Genomic DNA, 19208 nt, shown 5'->3' with positions numbered 1-19208 from the left:
GCTGCCTGCTCTGAGACCTTTACACCCATTTCTGGAGGGTAACTCACAAAGAGCAGGCAGCTGTACAGGGCACTTCCCCTCCTCTCTCTTTCTACTTGAGGTGGGGTTCAGTTAAACATCCTACCTTGTCTTGTAGCTACACGCATTTGAAATGTTTATTTTGATACCACAAACTTCTCTTTGTAAGCTGTCTTGTTAAAGAAAAGGACACAAAGAGACATCACAGCAATCCTGTGGTACAAGGATTTCCCAAAAGGTACCTTTAATGTGTTTGCATCAGCAGCAAGCAGTCAGTGCTAGTTTTGGCACTAGGAGTTAGATGTGCAGCACTACACATTAGACACCAAGTCATCCTAACCAACGTTTTATCCATATGAATAGAGAAAGTGAACTAAAACATAGTACTATGAGCACATACGAAATCAAGTCATTTGTGTTCTATCACACTTTCAGCTTGTAATATTAGAAAAATAAGACAGTTACTAATCAGATGAATACATTTTCATTGCCAGTTGGCAAGAATTTAAAAACCATGAGAAAACCCCCACACTGAAGTTTTTGTTTTACAAAGGTTAGCTCACCCACAGTAACAAAACTGCTGTACAGAAAGCACCCTCTGCATTTTTTGTCAAAATAGCTGGAGCCCAAATAATTTTCCTGTCCTAGAAAGTCACAGCTATGTTATGTTCAGAAACTCCATTCAGCTCTAAGGAACATGTCACATACTAAGTTACAATATTGTAGCAGAGGCAGAAGCTCAGCAGCTCACCAACAGTGGTAAATTGGTTGTCCCACTCGGTCTCTATGAACTCCAAGGTTGTCTCTTTGCTTCAATAACCATTTATCTGCCATTTTCATTTCAACAGATAAAATACTCTGCTGAATATATAAAAAGTTATAAAAAGGCAATCATAAAAGATAAGGTATTGGCAGGCATGTCAGCTTTTTTTCATAAAAAAAATAGCCATTATATCTATTTAAATAAGGCTTCTTGTTACAGATTGTTCCAGTTACTGAAGGAAAAACAAGGCCTGGTGAAAAAAACAATCCCCCACAAACCTTACACTTCCTGCCCCAAGAACGCAGCCTACAGGAAAAGTTGTTTAATGTGCAAAGTGACAAAACACTGGGGGAAGCTCCTGAAATGATATGCCCAGTCTAGTTTCTCTTGCGTTATCTTCAAAAATCTTAAAAAAAAAAAACCAAACACCCAAAAAACCCAAAAAAACAAAACTAAAACAAAGTTCTAAAATACACAAAAACCCCTTCATCTTGATATTCTTTCCAAAACAAATATGTACAGCACATTAATATGCAATATGCAAAAGCTCTGTGTTGCTGTTGGCAACATCTATGCCCTCCCCAACCCTATTCACATATGTACCTCTACTAAAACACAATTACATCACTAAGCCTGTTAGTTTGAAAAAGGGAATTTAATTCACTTAAAACTTGTAAATTTTCGTGTAGGGGCTCCATTCATTTGACTCGGGATTGTAGACTTCAACTGTGTTCAAGAACTCATTGCCATCAAATCCCCCAACTGCATAAATAGTGTTTGCCACCGTGGTAATCCCGGCGTTGCTCCTTGGCATAGTCATGCTTCCCATCATCTTCCATTCGTTCTTAGCAGGGTCGTACATCTCCACACAGCTCACCGCGTGAGAGCCGTCAAAGCCTCCACCAACAAAGAGTTTTCCTATCGAAAGGAAACAAAGCAAAGGCTTCACTGCTAAGCATCAGCTGTGTCGCCAAACGCAGCCTCCTTTCTGGGGTAAGCCAAAAGGAAGGACCTTCAGGTTTTCTGTCAGAAACCTTTGCCTTGCACAAGGTCTGAAGGTACACTATTGACCTGCTTTGGGTGTCTCAATCCTTAGAGCAGACTGGAAATTATTTCAGTGTAAGTGCAAAGCCCAAATTTGAACAGATGCAGTTGTTGAAGCTGCACGGTGATGTTTTGAAAAGGAGGTGGGGGCGAATGCCCCAAAACAAAAATGAGGTTTTTTGCTTTTCTGGTTACAGTTTTTAATTAAAATTGGACGCATAGCCAAGTTCTTACTGTATTGTTCCCTCCTTGAGAAGGAACACAGCTTTGTATTTTACTTGCATTGTAGCTTAACATGAAAAATTCATCAAGCATAAGAGGTTGCTTAAGCCTGCAGAAGCCTACCGTCACGAACAGCCACTCCAGCCCCTCGTCGAGCCACGTTCATGGGTGCTATCAGAGTCCAAGTGTTGTTCTCTGGGTTGTAACGCTCCACGCTATTCAGGCAGTTCCATGATTCTGCTCCTCCAATGATGTACAGATATCCACCCAGCTCACACACTGCAGACTGATGTCTCCCTGCAATCAAACACTAGCAGTCACAGCCCAACACAGAAGTCATGCACTAACAGTATGCCACAGCAGCTGAAATTTAAACGGTGGCTTTGTTCAGTTTGGTTTTAAACCTGCAGTTTTGCCACCACCCTTTTCCCCCCTCCCTCCAAAACTACACAACAAACTTACGGATATTAAGGGGAGCACAGCTCGTCCAAGATTTTGTTACAGGATCAAACACATCACAGTTCTTAAGTCCCTTTTGGCCATAAGGATCTGAACCACCAACAATGTACAGTTTTCCATTCAGGGCACATACTCCTATTCATATAGGAAAGAATAAGAAGCAAACTAATAAATGAATACGTTTTAAAAAAACTGAGCAAATACTCTATCAACTGCAGATGTGTTACCTGCATTGCAGCGATTGGTTCTCAGTTCTGGAACAGGAGTCCAGTCATCTATTTCTGGCTCATACATTTCTCCACAGCTCAAGTCATCCGAGTGACCGTTTGACCCACCCACAACATATAGCTGCCCCTAAGGGGAAAAAAAACAAACACCTGCTTCACATCTAAGTACACAACAATTGAAATCATTAGCACTTTAGTAACCGTGTAACTACAGGCAAGCAAGTTCCGTTACCCTTTTGTAAAGTTTGCCCTGTTTGTCCCACCTACGTTTACACCATGTCACATTTCACCTGATCTCCACCCACCACACACCATTAAAACTGCCATCTGGAACCGAGCTCTTGGTGTTCTCATCGGTGCAATGAAAGTCCAGGTGTCCTTTTGTGGATCGTAGCATTCCACTGTGCGCAAACACTCCTCTCTGTTATATCCACCTAAAAGCAAAAGGTCAGATGACACCACATTTCCAAAGACCAATTGCTTTCACGTTGAAGAACGCCGACTCAAATACAGCGTACAGAGTTAAGAAGCTGCTGTCGCCCCCAGTCGAGCAAGTTATTTAAAGAATTGTTACTATTCCTTTTACCTGCAGCGATAAGCTTGCCGTTAAGTTCGGCCGTGCCCAGTCCAGACCGAGCATACTGCATTGGAGACATGGGCTTCTCTATGATATCATTTGGTTGAAGCTCAAAACTCAGACTCTTCAGCAGTCGTGGCGTACTCGTGGGAGAGCTCTGAGGGCTGTTACGGCCGTGCAGGAATATCACGCACAGCACACCATCCAGAACAGCTAGACACAGGTAGGTGTTACCTGTCATCAGGAGAAAAGGAAAGACCACCCATATAATACAATTTTAGGTGAATGTAAGTGAATGCTGACTAGGGTCTTCTCATTATGCTTCTCCCCTTGTAAGTGTGAAAACTTATTTTCTGGTTACTGGTTCCAAGTGTTAGCCTAGTTACTGAAAAATATGAGGTTTAGATTATTACTATAGTGCCCAAAGGACATAAGAGCAAGCTAAAGATGTGCTAGGAGAAAGTCTCCTCACACACACACAGCAAATAGCTCCATTAATTAATTAGAGACTGCCGATCTCCTTAGGACTTTCTGGTTAAATTATAGACTGTGGGATTTGGGACAGCCCTGTCGATAACGAATCGAGATGTAAGTGATGCCAGTTTGGCCCCAGTTATGTTAGAAACATCCCACAAATTACCGGGCCCATTACTGGACTTGCATCATCAGTAAGAAAAAGCACTTCTGCATTCCTTATAGATGTTGAAGGAAACCCCCAGGGAGTGGGAGGTGGTAGGTACACAATACTAGGTGCATCTTTTAGACAAACCCTGCCCCAGTTACTCACTTGAAGTTTTCTCTGAAGCAATGATTTTCCACTCGTGTTTGGGACTCTGAACAGTAGCATTTGGAGAAAGACTTCCAGAGGAGCTGCTACTGATCTGCTTGTGATCATTCTCACGTGGTGGCTTCTTCTGCAAAATCAAAAGGCAGCTACAGAAACCTAGCCAGAGACTACACCTCCTTCTACCTTTGCTTCTCTGAGCTAAGACATAACTATTCAAGAGAACACTTCGTCTACCACCTCTGCAGAGCATCATTTATAGCACACCTAAATTTTCAACAGAACATGTTGCCCACTCAGCAACAGTGGCTAAAAACCACCCTGCATCTATCTTGGTACTCATTTCATCCTGTGACTGCAGCTTTATACCGCTGGTTGTCTGCCCAGAAATCATTTCAAATTCCTAAAGAGAGTATGCATTACTAGCAGGATTTTCAAATATAAGGAAAAATCTACATCCACTTGGAGAGAACTGATCTACAAACTAGAAGTCTTGCTCGCAAGCTCTGCTTCTGGAACTTGAGTTAATTATATAATGCTATTTAGAAGTGAATTAACTATTCTCTTCATTCCCTGAAGACAAATTAATTTCGCCTCAGTTCCTCTCTGTGCTCAGATTAGCTGTTTCTTGGATTTTACTCCCTTGCTACTTCCCACTAGCAGGAGATTTCTGCTTTCTTTTCTTCTTCAATTAAATTTATACTGTAGCTTACGTTATTTTGCTCAATTAAGAAAAAACCCCAAATTTCACATTTCAGATTAGACTGCACAGCTTGTTGGCTCAATCATAAGAACCAAACACAAAATTTAACATTTTGTCTATTCTGTTTAGCAGTGAAGTTTATGACCACAGTACCAAGTTTGCAATGCTTGCACAGCTCCCTGGAGTCTGATCTCTATGGAAACTGTCATAAGACTTCTGAAATACATCATCTCACTCATAGATAACCTTACACAGGAGAGCTTGATTGCTATACTCGGCTCACCACAAAAATCAATTCATTTGTGGATAGTGTTTTTGTTATTTCTGAATCTTCATCCAATTAACAGCTTATTCTTGTATCCTTAAAGTGCCTCGACAGTTACAGAAATTACAAACTTTTGTAATTCAAATATTTAAAAGCTACAATTCTTCCAGGACTGTCATCTGTGAGTTTTCTGGTGTTAGTTCTCTCAACTGTTTAGAAGGTCTGAAGTTGGCAATTCTTATTATCCGAAAGGATTTAAAAAAAAGAAGTTGACAACTCTTGGCCTTATTTCTGAAAAGGAACTTTTTGAACGTTCACCTCCCAGCTTCTAAGTATTAAAAGGTGTAGTATCCAAAGGTGGCAAAGCCGGTGAAGGCTTACTAAAAACAATTAAGAAATTGGAAAATTAGCTGGCTTTTCAATTTTCCTCTCTCACTTCTAAAATCCATGTTCTGGGATTGAGAGTGTTTTACATAAACATTAGCTAAAAGTTTCACAAAGCGTACTTTTGTATCAGCACATTCCACTGTTATGAGTTCAAATATTACAATGTATTTGCTTCTAACTCAGTGAATTTAAACAACATTAATTCATATAAAGCAATTGATAATTTACATCTACTAGCCCTTTTTTATTCTTTGTTTCTTAAACAGCCTCCATTGTGCTAAGCCGTGTGGTTTTCAGGAGTTGAGAATGATTGTATCTGGCTGGAAGTAAAAAAAAAATAAATCTCAAAAAGCACAAGACCAATTTGTACATAGCCAAAGCATCAGCTATCTCGAGATCAGAAGTTACCTACTGCTGCTTTTTAAAATCTCTCCTGCACATTACCAGTGCAGCTGAACAAAAGAAACAGATGCCGGCAGCTGAAGGATTAGAACTTACGTCTGGAATCTTTTTCTATGCCAAAATTTAACAGATGCATTCTCTGCTGCAAGCCAAGCAGTCCATGGTTCTTTACAGACTCTTGAATATCTCTACAAAGCCACAGCTGACTGCTTCTCTACCTCTTCCTTCTTTTAACAGCCTAAGATTTATTTTGAAGTCAAACCTAAAGTACTCCGTTTTGCAAAGGCTTAGAGTCAGTCTGCCGAAAAACCAGAAGCAGAGACTAAATCATCACCTCCAGTGGTTTTGAGAAAGATACTTTCTCATCATGTATTTCTCCATTAAAACTACTTTCTCTGCTAACAGTACACAAGACTTCAGGTGTGCTGTAACTGCTCCTCCAGTCTATCTAGGGTTACCTGAGACTGTCTGCAATTTGTACCTGCACAAACTGAATGTGGTCATCATCACTGCCATACACCTCAGCCTGTCCATCTAGCAGATTTCCATCAAGCAGCTTGTGATCAGCTGAGTAGTACAGCGTTTGAACCTGCAAAAACAACAACAGAATACCCATATGGCTACTGTCTCCATTGCTACTTAGCTACAGGCAGATTACAAAAGGCAGTCGCCAGCATACTTCTCGTCATCTCATCTCAATCTAGCAGAATGACAAAACTAAAAGGAAGCAGATGTCATGGCGGCAATCTTCAAACATGGGATGAAGGTTCGTTACTTTCTCAGCTTGAGAGAAATCTTCATTTTTCAAGGACTTCTACTGCTTCTCCAGCACAGAAACATTAGACAAGCAAAAGGCACATTAATTTGCAGAATTACACAAATTCACAATCTCATGCAAGCATTTTCGTTATCCCCGCAAACAAGTTTTCTGCTTTGAAAAATACACATATTTATCTCGATCAGAAAAAGTCAAGAGAAGCCAACAGTGGACTCTAAAAGAAAGGTATGGGAATGAGGGAAGACAACACAAATTTTAAGTTCTGGAGGAAACTGTTGTCCACAACTAAACATCAGATGCAACTGTTTCAATGGAATGCATCTGAATTTCAACATGATCAAAGCTTTTAAAATGAGTTTTTCCAAGAGGAAATATACACTTGAGAATATACGACAGTATCAACATGTACTTTTGCCTATACAAGTGTTTCCGAAGATCTATCATGATTGTAATAACAAACGTGGAAAATTTTGATGTTTCATGGGTTTTTGTAAAGTCTGTTTTCTCTAGCCAATTACAAATTTAGATTCCCCACTAATTTTTCCATTAAACACTGCCCAGGCTACATCTAGTATCAGTATTCATGAGTAAAGCCATTTAATAACACACAACTTTCAAAATAATGCATCCTGTAAAGGAGTAAGTAAACACCATTAAATCATCATCATCGTTCTCTGCCCACAGCGGATTTTCTTAGGAGAACTGGGGCAGGACTGCTGCTTCTGTACGTGTCAATACACTTGAGGTTTCTTCTTGGTTCTTCAGCCTTGGTATCCTAGTTTTGTTAATAAACCTATGGGGAGATAAATCAATGGGGAGGAACAACCATTAGAAGCTTTTACCTACTTCACATTTACAAGCAAAACCTGCAAAGGAAAACATCAAGAATCTACGGCAAGTTTCAGTACCACCTCCCCAATTCTAAAGCAAGATACACACCACTTTGAGGTTACTATACAGCACATAGTGAGCAAAAAAGGAAAGCGGAAGACCAGACTGAACAGTTCATTCAGCTCACCTGAACACCCCCCCAGTTTCTCAGCTTAGGGGTACCTACAGTAAAATTTAAATTCTTTAGGGTCATAGTTTAAAAAGTGAAAAAATAAAAAAAATTAAAAGAAAAAGGGATCATCCTTCATATTGACTTTTTTTGGTTGATTTTTAAAAAAAGATGTTTAATCCCATTTTCTTAAAGACTAACCTCTTCCATTAGATCTTCCAGGCTGTCTCCATTCTCCCAGATGCTGCGCTGTACCCAGTTGATTACCTTTGTGTACAATTTGCCATTGCTGGGTAGGCCAACATTGTCTTCCAGCATTACTTCGAGCTTGAATTAGAAGAGACAAGGATGATTTAGTCTATAGGTATTACCCTTGTATTTGTAGCATACTGTACTTTACGTAGTGAGCATTACTCTCACTTTACCACAGAGCTAGAAAACACCACCTACAAGGAGCTTTCAGCCCATGCCACTGAAACTAGGAAGCACATTTAAGTACAACTGCAGTTATCTTTTACGCTTAGAAAGGATGATATACTACGAGTTTTCTACTGTTAAGGTTCACAGTAGTATGGCTATTACAGAGACCCAGAATTTTCACATTGGTGGTAAAGGTCAGTACACCAAGTTTTCCTAACTCCCAAAAAGGAAGCCATAATAGTTGCTCCTTGGGTTGCTTTTTGGAAGTCATGTACCAGAAGGAAGTCTACAAACTTAAGCTAACCTTTAATCTTGGAAGTTTGAGAAATTCTTCCTGTTCTGAAATCTGTAAAAGATGTTCCTGAATGTAGCCATCGATCTTGTTCAACAAACGTGAGTCTCCCATACAACTTGCAAAGTTTCGGTAAGAGATGCAGCTCTGAACATCCATCTTGGAGAGCAAATAGTCACCACAAACCTTTTAAGAAAAAAGGCTGCATCTTAGTTTACAGGTAGACGATATTTTTATACATTTAAATTATCCATCACCGCATACAGCAACAGCTGTTTTCCAACTGCAGAATAGCAACTGTCTGTTGTGATCCCCTCCCCGAGCTAGAGCTGTAAATGAAATGTTGCCTTCCACAGGAATATACATACATTAAAAGTCGTACACATTTGAAAGCTACTCATACATTGACCCTGTGCTTTTCTATTGAACGCCTGATCAAAACTACTTATCTGCAGTCAAGTGAAGGCATGAAGCCCAATTCCCTTGTGAAAGGTATCCCCATCTGTGGCAAGAGTTAAGTATTTCTAAAGTCAAGCGCTACCAAACTTATGTTCACGAGGGTGTGGATTATTCTTTTTTCCACATATCACTGCCACAGTTACAGGTTTAATTATGCCCCTCAATGCAATGAAGCACAGCACTGCTTCCACAAACCTGAAGGTAAGTAACCAGCTGTAATTCAGAAGCAGTTTTGCTTATACAGGTGCACAAATACAAAACTTAACTTCAGAGAACCCTTCAGCACAAAGATAACACAAGTGGAAGCAATACATACTGATGTCACTTAAATTGATACAATGCTAATGAACATCTAAAGCAGCTTATCCGCTGAGCAATTTTCCACAGAATCATCATTTTTTGCCTCATTAACATAAAAAAACATAATGCTGTGAGCCTGAGAAATCAGAATGGCCTTCTGGAAGAGCTGAGAACTGTACCTGCTTAACTCTCTCCATCTTCAACTTCTTTGCTGCAGAGTATACATCTTTCACCAGTTCTTTATCAGCTTTTAATCTATTACAAAAAGAAATTTATCTTTATTATTTTGATTTTTTTAAATTAAAGTCTACTGTCTATAGTTTCAGTGAAAACTACTTACTGAGCAGTATAGGCATAATTCAACAGAACTTCAACAGCTTCTGGATTGAGATCATCAAATTTAACATGGGAAATTCCATGAGAATCACTATCGCTATTGAAGATTTCAAACAGGTAGGGACTGCAGCAAGCTAGCACGGCTCGGTGTGCCAACATCTCATGTCCACATACCTTTATTTAAAACACAAATAAGATATCCACATGCTGATAAGAATTTTTTTTAAAGTATGTTTGTATTATAGTAGTATAAAGGCCTACCCAAGTGAATGTCACAGTTCAAATCAATTTTTCAAATCAACAGTCTCCAATTTATGTTAGCTGAAAAAAATGTTAGCGTCACTTCTCTCAAAGTATATCTGATTTTAATTTTTTTTAAGTATGCCTTTTTCAGAAATCAGATTCTAAAATCTCACACCTCACAATCAATGAGGCACATAGCATTACATAGTGTAACAAAAACCCTACTGCATTCAATCATCATACTTGGACAGAAAAAAGGTACCTGGAGACGGACATCGCAGAACTGACCGCTTTTACGTAAGGCATTTAGTTTGGCAACAGACGACTCAATGAAGTTTTCATCTTCAAACATCAAATATCCATTAGGAATCATTTTGGTGTTGGTCTGGCTGAAAACAGAATGTATAAAGTTTACAGATACAACATTTTGCTTCATTATAGAAGTACTCTTAACACATTGTTTGCGAACAAACATTCATGGGGAATTTAAGAAAAAAATATAAATCCATCTCAAAAAAACCCAGCCTAGAAGAGTACTACTGCTCATGAGTACATGTTGAAAACAGTCCTTTGGATTGACTGGATTACTGATTTTCAGAGATTGAGGCCACAACTTTTATCTTATCCACATCACTTCAGTAGGTACCAACTCCAAAACTACATGCTGAGCCTCTGCTAGCTCCATGGGAGCAAGTTGGAAACCACTGGATTACACAAGAAGCTTCATTCCCCTCTACAAAGATCGGATTTGGTACATTCATTGCTGTTTTCTGCATGAAATCTGTCAAACTGGTCAGCTTTATTTTTTTACACAGACCCAAAAAACCAACTACATTGAAAAATAAGAACTGAGAATTTAAAGTAACCAGTTAAGTAGAATAGCTGTAGAAATAATTTTTTGTTTAATTTTGAGTAATGACTTAAATATTTTAGAGTAGCTGAAGTCATGAAAAACATTAGCACCAACAAAAGACAGAATTAAATACATTCTGAACAATGACCATGTATTTTAAGTCATCATGAAGCTAAAACAACTTCCCCTGAACATCTTGCCCATATACAAACATACCACCTCAGGTAAATTGGACCAAGACTACAAAAATAACTTCAGGAAACTAACGTTTTAATTTGGAAGCTATTTTATAGATCATTTAATCGATTCTTTCTTTAGTTACACACTTTCAGGAAAAGTCCATTTTCCATATAGGGAGCTAATTAAGAATACTAAAACATGACCCTGAGGTGACCTAATGAACTTGAAACTAAAAAAATAGTAATAATCAAATTTGTAAGTTTGAGCTGATAACTTATGCAAAAGTGTACTTTCCTCAACGATTTCAGAGGAAAGAATATGTGGGATACTACTAATGTTATCAGCAACAACTTACAGTTCCATCTAAAGTTTAAGAAAATTCTAAGGATCAGACTAAACAAGAAAACCCCCAAAATAGAAAAAGTGGAGAGCAAAAATCAGTAATAAAAATAGCAAGCCCCACACAAAATAGTTCTAGTGTTAATCCATTTATTTTAAATTCACTTACTACTGAAAGCATTTGACCCTAAACTGGCAGCAATAATCTTACTCACAAAGATCATTATCCATTTGTATACACTTTAATTTGTTGTGTTTTAATAAAAAAAGGACAGCAAGGTTTTAAAGTCACAGAATTTCAGCAAAAGTATTAACTATTATATATGCAGCTAACAGTATCGACTTACCAAGAAAATATATTACTGTAAATTTTTAACTGGGAAATCTTAAAATAATGCAATGGTATCACTGTGTTAAAACAGAGCACTTCAATTTCAGTATCTTCTGACAGAAGATGTTTGTTGAAATACGAAAGCAGACGTGTCTTTGCAGCTGCAATACGGATTCCAAAACTATCAGGCTTGAAGATGATGTAATAAAGTCCTTAAGAGCTATAGACATGAATTTCTTCTGTGATAATCATGCATCATAATCTGCAATAAAGTAGAAGTTATCAAGTAAGGACAATAAATAGTACTACCATGTATTTCAGATGAAACTTTAATAGTGTCTTGAAGTAGAAGTTCCTGACCCAAACAAACAAGTTTTTCTTCACAAAAACAGCCTGAAAAATTCCATACTGACACCAATACATTCTCATGCCTAATGAAAGGTCAACCACATTAATTTTTATACCCACAGAGACAAGAAAGTGGCTAAATTAGTGCTTAGAGAAAAAGTTAGAACAGCTGAATCCCATTTTTAGACAATTCCTTACCAACTCTAACCTTCAGCACTTCCGGTATCTAGATCATTACTGCTTGCTTACACGAGTAGATAATGCTTAAGTAACACAATAAAAATGACTAATTTTTGAAAAAGAAACCAATCCACATGCCTCCTACCTTTTGCTTTTCCTCTACTTATATCCTTCTTCTACTGAATGCCTAAAATGGACTGAAGATGGATTAAGGACATGTCTGAAATGACTGGGCATGTCTCCAGTCTTCGGTACTTCCAAAAAAATTATAAGTCAGAAATTGCTATTTGCTACCCTGCAAATAGAATCTGTTAAGTTCTGGTCAAGTTCTGCACTGGCAGTGCAGACTGGGGTAGCTTTGTTGGTATTCTGCATGTGGGTGGGCTGTTTATGCCAGGCTTTTTCAGGGAGGGGAGAAGAGGAGGAGCAGCTGCAGCAGCAGGGAGGGAGCGGGGAGGGAACAGGCAACAAACACCCACTCTGGAACTTTCCATGACCCTGATGCCACCTCAGGAAAACATCGATCACTTCATCCACTTGAGTTCCCCACTGCAGTTCCGAAACTATATTTGTATCTACAGATTAAATGCCACATTGGGAATCTGCTTTCCTAAAAATAGGTGCAGCTCATTTCTCCTTGTCAAAAATTAAAAGTCACCTACATTGTAGGCAAGAGAGTTTCACGACCCAACTGCCTGGCCAGCGCTTACACACAGGATCATTTTGGCAGAAATTCACCTCCCTTGGTCTCTAAGCAGATCAGCAGCTCAAGCGCGAGGCTGATTCTCAAGAGCAGCAGGGGGCATTATCCCACAACATACCAGCTCCACAGGAAAATGCTTTCATCCTTAACAGCTTCTTGGAACCCTGAAGACAGAATGTTTCAGCTAGCAGATAACCGCATAGAAAGTATTAATGTTAATTAAGTCTGGCTACTAGAACACACACAAACACATACATACAAATAAGGAAACAACTGCTCCAGAGCAGCAGTGGTGTCTGTCTGTAATATAGTACCTCCAAACGCAAGGACGACTACAGAAACAGTACCCCAGGGATCACAACTTTTTACAACATACTTTAATGTCAGCACACTTTGCTAGGAAAAAAATCTCAAAGATAAAATGTATGTTCTTTTTATAATCCTACAGGCCAGTTATGAGACTGAAACCAAGCTCTATTTACCAAATATTTAACTAAGCATTTGGAAGTCAACACTTCTTCTCTTGTTGGTACAACTGGTATAACCATTTCAGTTTCTAAAGCAATCAAAACATTTCACTTCTCAAAAAGAAAAGTAAACAGTTTGATGTCCACACTTTCCCCAAAGACTCACCTCAGCCGAAACATTCCATTGTTCAAAGATGCAGAGGTATTATTTCAACACAAGTGTTGCAATGAATTAGCTTACACAGAAAGTTGTAAGAATCTATTAGAAGTTATGCTTCACCAAGACTATCCACAAATGTACAAGAGAATTATCACCAAGAGACCTCTGACTTTATAATCTTAGATTTTAAACCTTCCATTTCTGTTGTAGGAATTATCCAGACATGATGGCCAGACTTACCCAGACAAATGCAAACTACAGGAGGCATCTAAAAAGGAAATGTCAAGGGAGACAAGCTCTGAGTTCCAGGCAGGAGTTGCACTGGATGATTGGTACACTGTCAGACCATTTTGGTGAAAAGGCTTGGACCAACCCAGTCACCACTTGCTTGATTCTGAGCAGAAAGCGACACATAGCACATCAGATTATTCCCCTTGCTCACAATGGTTTTAAACCAGCTTCTTCTCGACTACCAGATCTCTCAAAGAAGTTCTATTGTTAACAGAGTAGAGGTCCGTAATTACCAAAGCAAATTAAATGTATGTTGCTACCACAGTTCAGACAAACACGCTGCTGGTCTGCTCATGCATCACATTATGCATTCTTCCATTCAATATTCATTGGGATTGCTGTTAATTACCAGTACTGAGGCTTTGGGGAGATTTTGACTTACACGACAACTATTCAAAGAATTTCAACTAGATTCCAGAATCATCCTCATTCAGTTTACATCTCTGAGCATGTTTTGTCACATTCTGCTGTAATGGAAGAACTTTATTTCAAGTGTAGTGTTTCAACTTTGCCTGATGTACTTGCTTACGACCTTCAAGAACTAAAAAGGACATCCAAAATAATTCTGGGTTGAAATGGAAGATTTGTCTTCTAAAGTCCTCCTTTGTGCCTGAGGTCAAAACCACACATTTTGCATTTATGCACCTAACAGTATTGTCCAATCTGGATATCTAGGAATTTGAACATCTTAATTATTGCCACAAAGTTTCAATACTGTTTTGAGTGAACCATGGCTATTTTTACTACTCAAAATGGCATTAAATAGCACAAGCATATTCAGTACTTTCTGCATTCCTTTTGGTTTGGGATACTACTGCCAGAACAAGCCAAACAATCAGCCAACATTCAATGAAAAGCCAAGAACGCTGCATTTTCTGCATTAAAGGTTATAAACAGGTACTGCAAACAAATTTCTTTCTTAAATTGTTTTTAAAATCTAAATCACTTTGTCACTACCTTTCTCCTACCCACCTCCCACCCCTTGCTTGTACTCCCTTCTAGCTCACCACATCAAGACCTGTCAGTGGCTTTTTTTATAATTTTCCAGGACTTTGCATGTTTTTAAACCAAGTGCGATGTTCACAGATCACTGTCAGCCAGGTAAAGTCTGAAGTCTGATGCCTCTGAAATGATTGTTTTTCAAGCTCCATCAAAATGCACTTATTTAAACTTCTTAAAGCTACAGAATTAGCATTCCAGAATGGGAACAACACATTCCATTTGAGAAAATTCTTTACTTGAGAGCAGGCCTATCTCCTGCACTTATTTTTAAAACAAAGCAAAAAGTAAGAGTGATATATAAACTATGCATTTCCATTCTAGTTTTAATACTAAAGACTGATACTGGGGTTGAGCCTGGAGACACCACCTTCAATCAAGATGACGCTAGGTGTAACACTGCAGAGGACTGGGACAGGCCGAAAGCCATGAGCATTCACATGGTGTGTTTCAATGATACAGCTGTACCCAAGTAGAGGAATGCCAGTACTCAAACATCTGCCCAGTTGCTCGATTTAAACATAATTGTGTTCTAATAGTGGAGTTTCTTAAACACTTACTGTTATGCACAGACCGAGATTTTCATTTGCTCCCTATATGTACCACTGGACCACAAAAGATTCATGGCTCATAATACACTCAGAGAGAAATTCACCGCATGTTACTGACTTCCAGAAGAGAAATTTCCCCCCTTTAAACTCATCTTTCCATTTCACTGAATATACATTTAAAGATGCATTTAAAAAATTCACCTAAATAACAATGATTCTGTCTTCTCATCCTTCACTACACTATCCTCTTATATGGATTTTGCAAGTGCAAATACTACTGAAATATGATTAGCTCAGTTACAAGAGCAAATAAATGTCATAATTAATACACTTTAAATTAACTGTGCTTAGAATTTAGGATCTGTTCATCAAAATTTTTTTTAAACAGCCGTTCACTGCAGAAAACATTCTAACATTTAATAAACCTGCTGCCTGATGATTACTGAATTTCTCCAAGATCTAAAACCCATTACTGTGCCCTAGGACTCTCCACTGCAGAGCCACTTTCAGGGGACGTACGAGCTGTGGTCTCAGGTGGGGTGCCAAGACAACAGGTCCCAGAGCCATGCACTGAGGCAAAAGTCACCCTGCCCATGACCTAACAACACAGGTAGTATTTCTTTTTCCCCCCATCTAAGAAGTCTCCTCTTTAGTATAGCCCATTGGTACATTCCACGTGCAGTATTTCATTTAAAAAAACTCTTGCTTTGTGCCAATTTTGCACAAACTTTTTTGTCAGATTAAGGTATTACCTCTTCAACTCTGAAGAAAACACTGACTTGGGGAAGATACTTTTTAGTTGTTTGATTAGAAGTCAATACTTGTTGATATAATGATAGACACTTGATTGACACTTGTTGGTACAGTGAAACAAAAATGGAATTTAACACCACAGTTGGTGCTTTTTACTTGCTGTGGGCTTTCTGGCTTTCCACAGCTCCGTTCAGAAGAAATGTAGGTCACACCTACAACTACTCATAGCCCATTACCTGTATCAGAAGATAAAACCAGGCATCCTCAAAAATTTTCTTTCATACATTAGCATTTATTTATGGTAAAAACACACAATCTTTTCATGTCTAAGTTTGCATTTGAGCAAAACATCATGGACTAAGACATATATCAACATACTTTACACCACTGAACAGGCTCAGCTTCTTTACTCCAGTGATTTAAAATAAGACTCATAGAATTCATATGAATTTCATTTTACATATTCACTTTTCAGTGTTTTTCCACTAAAGATTTAGTCTCATTGATAACTATGACTTGTAAACAAAATTGTTCTATTCCACTGCAAATCAACCTCAGTTGTGCTCCCACCCCAACAGTGAAGAAAGAGGGAGAGAGTATTTGCTATCACTGGTTAAGAATTGAAGGGGAAGGAAAAAGGAATATGGACATTTTCCAAAATCTTTTACACGTAGTCCAAGGAGATGTAATACTTGGACTGTCCTCTACAGAGAGCAAGCCTAGAGAGCTCTTTCAAATACACATTCATGTATGTAGACAAAAAATTTATGAGAAGCAGGTTTGATGCTTGAATGTTACTGCTCCTTCAACTACAACTCTCAGCTGTAACAGACCAGCTGCCCATGTAGTACCGGCTTCCAATGCTATTCCCCCCCCCCCCCCCCACTGTTTCACTGAGCCTTAGCACTGGTCATTTACATGCCCCTTCCATACTGCGTTTGCTCGTCTTTTTCCAAGTTACACTTTTTTTGTTGTTGTCATAGTCTTTATCTACACCTCTTTTTCTACCTTCTATCTCACCTGCACTCTCTTAAAATCTGAGCTCTTCCCCTCCCCCCCCCATGGTTTTCTTTTTTCTAACTAACACAAACATTTCTTCAAACTTTTGTCACACAACCAGCAAACTGGGGGGGGGGGGGTGGGGGGGGGATGTTGTTTGTGTGTCGTCATCATTTCCCATCCCCCATTCGGGGCAGTTTTTGTCTTTCTTACCATCTCCCACTCCTTAAGAACTCAAGCTGAGGAAAACAAAATTAGATGTATTTACAAGTAGCTAAAGGGCCGTTTCCTAACTGTAAAGTATACCATGACTGTCGCATCCTGTGCTCCAGGAGTTAGGCTTGTGGCTACAAAATCTGCTTTCTAAAATGAAACCAATCTCATCATCAAAGCACCTCATCCTGCTTGGGTTCTTATTTTGTAGGTCCCTGACAGAAGAGGACAAGTGTGGTGTCTACACACCCATTACTGGAAACAAAAAAACCCCTCCCCTTTGCAAACCACGACGAATAAGGACAGTGACACAATACTGAATTCCCACTATTCTATCACCGCTCAGTCTTGCCACCCCTCTGCTTAGTAAATAACTTGAATGCCTTGCCTCTCACTTCATCAACATTTTCCACTCTGCATGAAATCGTAACCAATTCAGTTCTTATGTCTATGAGAATCTCGGGTGAAGGAACAGTGAAGCTGCCAATGCGAAGATCTTTTCTGCCATGAAGCACCTCTGAAAAATTCTAAAAAGCTGCTGGAAATTTGTGCATGCAGGGAGAAAATACTGTATTTCTCTCACACCACACCCGCCCCCTCCCCCTCCCCAAAAAATCCTTCCAGTCGTTCATACTCATCACCTTTCTCCAGAAGCACTAATGTGGACTGACAGCCACTGTTTTTGCTGTATTATCTCCTATTTCCTAGAACTGGTACAGATGACAGGGAGGGTCATGACATTAGCAACCAGCTGTCAGCACACGTTCTTCAGCCCAAAAAGGCTATTTTCTTCACTCAAAGTCCAGGATTCCTGCGATTCTTTTTCCCGCACGTACTATAAAGGGTTTAAGAAAGGTGCCACCACACGATTGCAGCGTGGCACTTGGAAAAGCGCGCGGGCAACGCCTGACCTTGGAACAATACCCACCCGTGTGGGGAACGTCTGATCTTCTGGGCTGGGGGCTGCACGACATTTCCACCAGCCGCTGGTGTCCACGCGGGGCCACAGCAGCGGTACCGACACCCTCCACTCCCCCCCAGCCGCGGTAACCCCCGGCGGGACGAGGGTCGGCAGCCGCGAGGGAAGCAAATCTCACGCCACCCCGGCCATTTACACAACTTCGCCTCGATGAGGCCGGCAACTTCGAGATCTGGCCAGGCTTTCCGAAAACGCCCCCAAATAAGCAACGAAAAGCCGCGGGGACTTCTCTTTCGCCAGCCGAGGGCGCGGGGAGGGCACGGCGCGACCGGCCGGGCCGTCACCGCGGGGCCCGCCCCGCCCGCCAGCAGCCCCCGGGCCGCCGCCGCCAGCGCCGAGCGGCGAACAAAGAGCGGCGGGGCCGGGGCGGCTCGGCGGCCGGCCGCCCCCGGCCTCATGGTGGCTGCCCGCCGCCGCCTTCCCCTCACAGCCGGCGCGGGCCGCGTCTGGGCCGGCCGCCCGGGACGTCCCGCTGGGGCCCGCCGCCCGCCCCGCCGTACCTGGTGCCTCTCAGCGTAGACGATGCTGTTCATATTGGGAGCCTCCAGGCTGAGGGGGAAGCCGACGCGGAGACGCAGCCCCAGCCCGCCGGGGAAGGGAGGGAGGGCGCAGGGAGAGCGAGGCGAGGCGCTGCCGAGGGAGGAGGAGGAGGGCGAGGCAGGGGGACGGGGGACGGGGGGCGGCGGGAGCGGACGGGAGCGCAGCCGAGCCGAGCCGGGGCACGGCGCCAACGCGTCCGCCGCGGCAGCTGGAAGATCGCTACACCGCCTGCGCGGGCGCGGCACTGCGCCCCGTAACCCTCCGCCTCCGGCGGGGCGGGCGGGACGCGCAGCTGAGGCGACCGGCATCGCTCCGCCGAGAAACGAGTCCGGCCGCGCCCCTCCCTCCGCTCCCGGCGTGGGTGGGGGGAAGGCGACGGCGGGGCGGGAGGGGGGTGTTGCGGCCGTGGCCGTGGGCGGGGCGGTTGGCGGCGTCGCCGTCTGTGGTGGCTGCGGGGCGGGAAGGGCGGCCGGGTCCGGAGGGGTGAGGGGAGGGAAGGGGAGGGAGGGGTACGCAGGCCCGGGAGAAGCCGGGGCTGGGCCGGCCGCGCCGCGCTGGGCCGCGTCTCTACGAGTAACCGCCGCCGCGTTCGTTAGTCGTAGCTCTCGGCCACAAGCCCACCTGGTGCCATAGTTTTATTTTT

At 41.4% G+C, this 19208-nt stretch overlaps 1 protein-coding gene across 5 annotated transcripts; it reads right to left on the bottom strand.

Annotated features, from left to right (window-relative positions):
* Nucleotides 1-229: 229 nt before the first annotated feature.
* IVNS1ABP (influenza virus NS1A binding protein) lies at nt 230-18689 on the bottom strand. 5 transcript variants are annotated; one of them, XR_011325834.1, is made up of 16 exons: nt 18526-18689; nt 11399-11644; nt 9942-10068; nt 9441-9610; nt 9280-9355; nt 8354-8527; nt 7831-7956; nt 6333-6440; nt 4098-4224; nt 3320-3544; nt 3046-3167; nt 2734-2860; nt 2510-2641; nt 2171-2344; nt 1209-1699; nt 230-1177 (listed from the first exon to the last, which is right to left on the bottom strand). XR_011325834.1 is itself a non-coding variant. In XM_069789576.1 (15 exons), exons 3-15 carry the CDS (start codon nt 10050-10052, stop codon nt 1446-1448), a joined length of 1926 nt encoding a protein of 641 aa, XP_069645677.1. In that variant the 5' UTR covers nt 10053-10068; nt 11399-11644; nt 18526-18689; the 3' UTR covers nt 230-1445. The 5 variants fall into 5 exon arrangements, 3 of the variants coding, with proteins under 3 accessions (XP_069645677.1, XP_069645680.1, XP_069645678.1); XR_011325835.1 differs by having other exon boundaries at nt 230-1187; nt 1220-1699; XM_069789576.1 differs by having other exon boundaries at nt 230-1699.
* Between the last annotated feature and the right edge of the window lie 519 nt (nt 18690-19208).

The sequence above is a fragment of the Haliaeetus albicilla genome, chromosome 8, assembly GCF_947461875.1.
Source record: "Haliaeetus albicilla chromosome 8, bHalAlb1.1, whole genome shotgun sequence".
NCBI classification, from domain to species: Eukaryota; Metazoa; Chordata; class Aves; order Accipitriformes; family Accipitridae; genus Haliaeetus; species Haliaeetus albicilla.
Note: the sequence above shows the minus strand (reverse complement) of the source record. Positions and strands in the feature narration are given on the sequence as shown.